We start from the raw sequence: 6,304 nt of genomic DNA on the forward strand, positions 1-6,304 counted from the left end.
CTCCTATTCCCGCTTTTTCAAGGCAGCAGGAAGACGTGTGATGCTTTCCCTCTTTCCGCAATCGCACGTCAGTTCGTATCTCCATTCGTTCCACTGTCTCAGGCGAACGGCTCTTGTAAATCGATCTGTGTCAGGTAATCCTGAGATTCCACTCGAAACAAACCACAAAAATTATTCGTGGAATGGTGTTAGGAATGCAACCTCCTTGCCGTCATCCTTGTTTCTACCAGATTCTACCTTGATCCCGTTAGCCTTCGCCTGAGACCTCCTGCACCGACAGGAAAAAGATAACGAAAGATGAGGAGGATACGATGAAGGCGACGAGAAAGCAGAGAAGGGGAAATAGAGAAGTGTATTGCGTGGCGAGCACGCATGCACTTTTGGCGCCAGCTCTAATTGCGACGGTGAAGCTGTAGCGAGGTTCCTACCATAAAAGCTAGTCAGTTTGCCGCTTAGTGTTACCGGAAGAAAATCTCTCCAGCGCTCTCTGTCTTGGGTAAATATATTTAGGAGGGAGCTCTTTTTTCACAAAAACGCGGTTCAACGTATCCAATTGCAGCCAGCAACCCATTTTCTTTCTCCTTCTTCATTCTGTTTTGTAAACGCACGCGCGCGCATTTGCTCGTTATGCAGTCGACGTGATCGCACCGTACGTTCGAGCGGGTGCGTATTTCTCTCTCTCTCTCTCTCTCTCTCTCTCTCTCTCTCTCTCTCTTTTTACCTCTAATTGCTCCGCGCCGCACGCCGCTTGTTATCATCGGTAACTTTGATATCATGGAGATCATGGTAGACAGGTCGTGTCCTCAGTCCGAAGTACTAGTGAGCATCAGTGATGGCAATTTAATACGAAACGCTACCAGATACTTTTGCATTCCTTTTTAATCCGGCAAATCTCCGAGATTACACCGATCCCGCGTGCCCGCGTTTTATTATTCACAGAGCTTTCGTTTTTATGCAATATTCATAGATTTGCGAGATTCGTTTTTATAAACGTTTAAGTGAGTGTACGCCGAATTTTTTTATCTGCTGAACGCGCGCGGTTCGTGTGCGACCTTCATGTTTAAACTTTACGCATTGCGGAAAATATTAATTCGCGTCGCCGTGCGCCAACTGCATCTTCCAATTTTTACTTATCTCCTACGTAAAAGAGACGGGAACGATTTTTCCAAATAACCGTTAAGGCCATTTCGGGGATATGAGGCGCACCGATCCCTTCGCTCTGACAGGATTCAACCGATTTATGCGCACGTCCGAAAAGATGATCGTTCGTATCCATTTCTGTCCTCTCCAGGAACACGGTGACGCGAATCGATGTTGCCCACGATTCTGATACTTTCCGCTCTGTTGCTCTCGTTGATACCAGGATCAACGGGGGACGGACAGCGGATGGGTTACATTTCGACGTTGCAACAAACTCTCCAATATTGGTGGAAAATATACAAGAAGTACAACGAGGAGGTGACTCTCGGTTCCTGTTGGGCGAGCTATTTGTTCAAGAAAAGCACCGAATTGTCGAAGAATCAACCCGTCCTCCCGAAGGGTTGCTACATGGAATGCCCGCAAAATCCATTTCCGCAAATCGTAACAGCCAATGCGACAACGCCATCCAAAGAAACGCGAAAAGGAAAACATCCAAGGGAAGGACGATTGTATGCATCGGCGAGATCCACTATTTCCAAGTTCACAAATGATCCTGACAGACGTGGTGTAGCTTCACGAACGAGAATAATTCGAAAGCCAAAGCAATGGACAGTGGATAAAATTGAAAGAGTTTTACGAGCTATATCAAATAATTATACGGAACGAAATAAAATTGATGAAAATGAAAGGATTGTGGGGATGATCGGTTCTCACATAAAGAGAAGGTGAACTATATCTTACTTTTGTTAATAAAGTTTTCACTAATGCCTTTTGATGTCATATATAAAGAAGGATATTCTTATTTTGAGAATACGTACCAAAAGAGATTATATATATTTTCAAAATATTAAATATTGCAATGAAATATATAACATTAAACAGACAATTTACAAAGAAATTTTTTATAGTTTTATTAAGAAAATTATATTTTCATTATTAGATAATAATTTTCATGAGTTAAGGGGAAAAAAATTTCGGATAAACAAAATAACAATCTTTTCAAACCAAGAATTAGAATGTTGTAATACTATTATTATCAAACTGTTATTATCAAACAATCGTATTGAGTTCATTAAATACTTGTTATGATATTGAAACGAAACTATAAAAAGGTTTTGCTAAAAATTAAGATTACACAAATTTTAAAAAATTAAATTTTATAAGTATTTTGCCGCAGAATACAAAATATTTCATAAACTATTAATTTTTTGATAATTGTACCTTTTGTTATAGATAATACTTTTATTACAAAAAATAAAATACATTAATTGATGTAAAAAAAAACATAAAGTTGCTTAAAAAAAAGTTATACAATGTGCAATATGCAATTACATATTTTTTTCGAAAAGCAACTATAAATTTTTTACGTCAATTGATTCATTTCATTATTCTGTTTGCCTTTCATATTTTGCCTTTATACACAAAATAACTAAAGGAATCATACTATATAAAGAAAATCAAACAATTACATTTAAAAAAATGACGATGACCTTCATATCTTTTTGATGCTTTCATTTATAAAAAAAATAATATAATTAAATGTCATACGATCCCCTCGAAACCGTCCTACTTTTAAACAGGTTTTGGATCATCAATAATTTCTGAGAAAATTGATTTAAAAAATATAAAAAATAAATAATTTATTAAAATAAAACTGTACATAATTATAATTATCTAAAAGCAAGATTATCATTGTTATACAAGACGTCTGGAAATTCAAATATATGCAATATATTAATGAGATCAAGTATGTAAAAAAAGTTCATATATAAGCTAATTCGAAAATAATTTATTGAAAAGTTATAAACGTTCATGGTTTTCGTCACAATCAGATTGGATAAGTTAATATAATTTTTAAATTAAATTAAATTAAACTTTATAAAACTTGGACACTTATGTAACTTTTAATGTAATAAAATAATTTTATGATCCAAATAAAATTTGATACCAGTTACGTTAAAAATTATATAAACATCCAAGTTTAATATATAATCAAGTTTTTTTTTATTTTATAAAAATAGAATTATATGTGATTTTTATTACATGATACGATTCCTCTAATTATTCTGCATATAAAAGTATTAAAGTATTAAGGTAATTTATCGAAAAATCAATAGCGTTTACACGATATTTTATACTTTATTTTAATAAATATTTTGACATAAAATATAAAATATTTCGTCAACTATTTTTTTTTTATAATAATATTTTAATACTTTTATGTACAGAATAATAAAATGAATCAATTGGTATAAAAAAACATGTCGTTACTAAAAAAAATGTAGCAGCATATTTCAAGTTGCACAACTTTTTTAACTATTATTAAAACTAATATGTTAGTTTTCATTTAAAACTAAAGTTTGATACTTTTTCTGTGTACGTAATGCGACGATTAATTAAAAAAATTTCTTATATGTTTTATTTTAAGCATGCAATCAATAAATCATCTGTATTTCTAAATAATTTTGATAGCGTGAGTGCAGAGAGAGCGTCATTTGATATTTTTATTGCCGTGTGAAGCGCTCCGTCATATAAATTTTACCTTTCGTTCCGAACTTTAAGCTGAAGATATGATATTATCGTTAGTTCAATCCTTTTAGCCACAAAATGACGCACGTGCAAACATTTCAGACGGCGGACCCTCCGGATCGTGCCGGAACTTTTGCGCCGACTGGAGGCTCCACGAGGAAGCGGTCACGAGTTTTCATCTCGAGGGACCAGTTCGCACGCCGTTAATCCGACGCCTAATCCCAAGGACGATGACAAAGTCGATTCCGGATCGACAGACTTCAGGGAGAAGGATTCGCGTCGTAAAGTTTTACGTTCGCTGACGAGCCATCGTGACTCCTACGTCGAGGACGTTTTCGCGTCGCGTTCATTTTCACTCAAAGATGCCCGTGGAGAATCGCTCGACGGCCGACGGTTTCCCTTTCAACGGCACTCGTCGTCACGAGAAAGAAATTCGAGAGTCGACGACATGCCATCGTATCCCTGGGTGCCGCGGGAAGATCACGGAATCGAGGAGGGAGATCCCGCAGGACGGCGAGCCCCTTCGAACAACGATGGAAGTTCGTCGTCGCGTTCGCAGTTCCGAGAAGTAAACGCGGAGTATCCTCGTATGAGTGTCGTAAAATTGATGGATTCTGAGGGAAATTCGTCGTGCGAACCGACGATAAATCCGAAGACGCTACGTCGGAAGCCCGAGGAATTATCTCGCGATTCGCTTTTATCGCCGCGCGAAAGAATCGCCGGGCGATCGCTTCTCGAGTCTCGAGGAAGCGGAGGAGAGGATTTTAAGAGGCACGAGCTCTTGCAATTCAAAATAGCCAAAGAAAGCGACACGAAGAAGCCACGCTGTCAGCAGCCGAGGGAAAAGAGGAGCTCGAGGAGCGGTAGGGACGTTTCAACGACAACGATACATCCGACCTCTTTGTCGGAGCTCGAGCGCTCGCACCAGCGAATGCTTTACGAAAAACGATCTTCCCTCGCTCCGGCAATTCCGCAAAAATCGAAGCGGGATGACCACCTCGTTCGAGCCACGAGTAGCGTTCCTTCATTAGTTGGACAATTTATTGGAATTTACGAGAACTTGACAAACCAATCGACTCAACATTCAAAAGCAATCACCTTGCGAGCTTCTCAGAACCAAGATAATTTATCTCTGCAATTATCCCAGCAGTCGTCTACAGCTATCTCAAGTCCATATACCTTTGTTATCAGTATTTTTAGAATCCTGGGAAGGGTCGCTCAGATAGGTCGACGGATCATAGATGCCGTAGAAATGAACGAGGGTCTTGTCTGTACGAAAGAATACTTGTGGACTAAAATTATTAAGTGGATAGACCCGGAGTCTTATGTAAACGCATAAAGTCCAAAATATGCTAAGCTGTTTATTCAAAGCTGCGGCTTCTGTTCTTGTGGAAGCCGCGCCTGTAAAGGATTTGTATGTAAAAGTTTTTTTTACTGGATCCAATGCTAAAATTAACGAATTCAAAGCCATGGAATTGATGTAATATAGACGATAAAAATAAAATCAATCGTTTAAATTACCTGTAGCACCATATTTAACAATTCTATAAATATCCTATTAACCGTAGCCGGCGCAAAAAGTTCTTTTTGAGGACTGAAAATCCTAACAATATAAAAGAAGGAAGAGGATAATGAAATATTATTTTGTTCTTTAAAATAACTTTGGTAGTAAATATTAACGTGACACAGTTCTCATCAACACCAGTTTACTAGTCATAGAGTTCTACCAATCCTATAGATATTATAGAAGTTTATATATAGGGTGAGTTTTAATTCCTGTGCCAACGTTTTACTATAAGAAATATCTTACCGACTGCAACTGCAGATTCACTCTGTATGTGTTCACATGTACACATACATACAGAGTGAATCTACAGTTGCAATCGGTAAGTCATCTCTTATAGTAAAACAATGACACAGGAATTAAAACTCACGCTGTATAGTGCAAACGTAATATACAATTTACTGAAAAGGAAAAAGAGGATGCGTTTGTGAGATAGCAGGGGAATCGTGGAATATTAATTAATATTATAAAAAAACAATTTTAATTATCAAAAAAATCACTAATTAATGCTTTGTAGATCTTACCATAAAATAAAATTTTATGAACATTTTGTAAAATATATTTTATTTAAAAAAAAATTCTTTTTAACAATTTCTTTGCTGCTAGTAAGCATTATGTAACGTCCATTGTGAGGTCGTAAAGTCGCAAGAATTGTCTTATACTCATAAAGCAAATGACTCACGACCATCTCACGATTCGTCTCATTACATGATATAATTTTATATACCGAATTTATACATATATTACGATATACATTAAATTCCATTACATTATTTGAAATTTGAACCGCATTCAAGCTAGATTAAAGTTAAAAAATTAATAATATCTAACAAACTTCTCAAAATTACATAGAAAATACGCACCTGTAAAAATTGCTGCTAAACTAAAATTGTTGTAAAATTGAAATTCAGTTTTTATAAAAAAACACAGCAAGCACTAATTACAAGTGACAATCCTACAATGTCTGAATAGATTGCAACGAAATAATTTTAATGGTTACTCTTAGAATTCAACGTGAATTATACGACATATCACGGTATCTTACTACCTCACACGTATCTTACGATTCCC

The 6,304-nt window shown here is 36.3% G+C and overlaps 1 protein-coding gene across 1 annotated transcript; it reads left to right on the forward strand.

Annotated features, from left to right (window-relative positions):
* The first annotated feature begins 276 nt into the window (after positions 1-276).
* LOC120358884 lies at positions 277-5,883 on the forward strand. Its single transcript, XM_039454565.1, has 3 exons — positions 277-496; positions 1,292-1,865; positions 3,772-5,883. The coding sequence occupies exons 2-3, from the start codon at positions 1,312-1,314 to the stop codon at positions 5,006-5,008; spliced, it is 1,791 nt and encodes a 596-aa protein (XP_039310499.1). The 5' UTR covers positions 277-496; positions 1,292-1,311; the 3' UTR covers positions 5,009-5,883.
* The last annotated feature ends 421 nt before the right edge of the window (positions 5,884-6,304 follow it).

Source organism: Solenopsis invicta, chromosome 10 (genome assembly GCF_016802725.1).
Source record: "Solenopsis invicta isolate M01_SB chromosome 10, UNIL_Sinv_3.0, whole genome shotgun sequence".
Taxonomy (NCBI): Eukaryota; Metazoa; Arthropoda; class Insecta; order Hymenoptera; family Formicidae; genus Solenopsis; species Solenopsis invicta.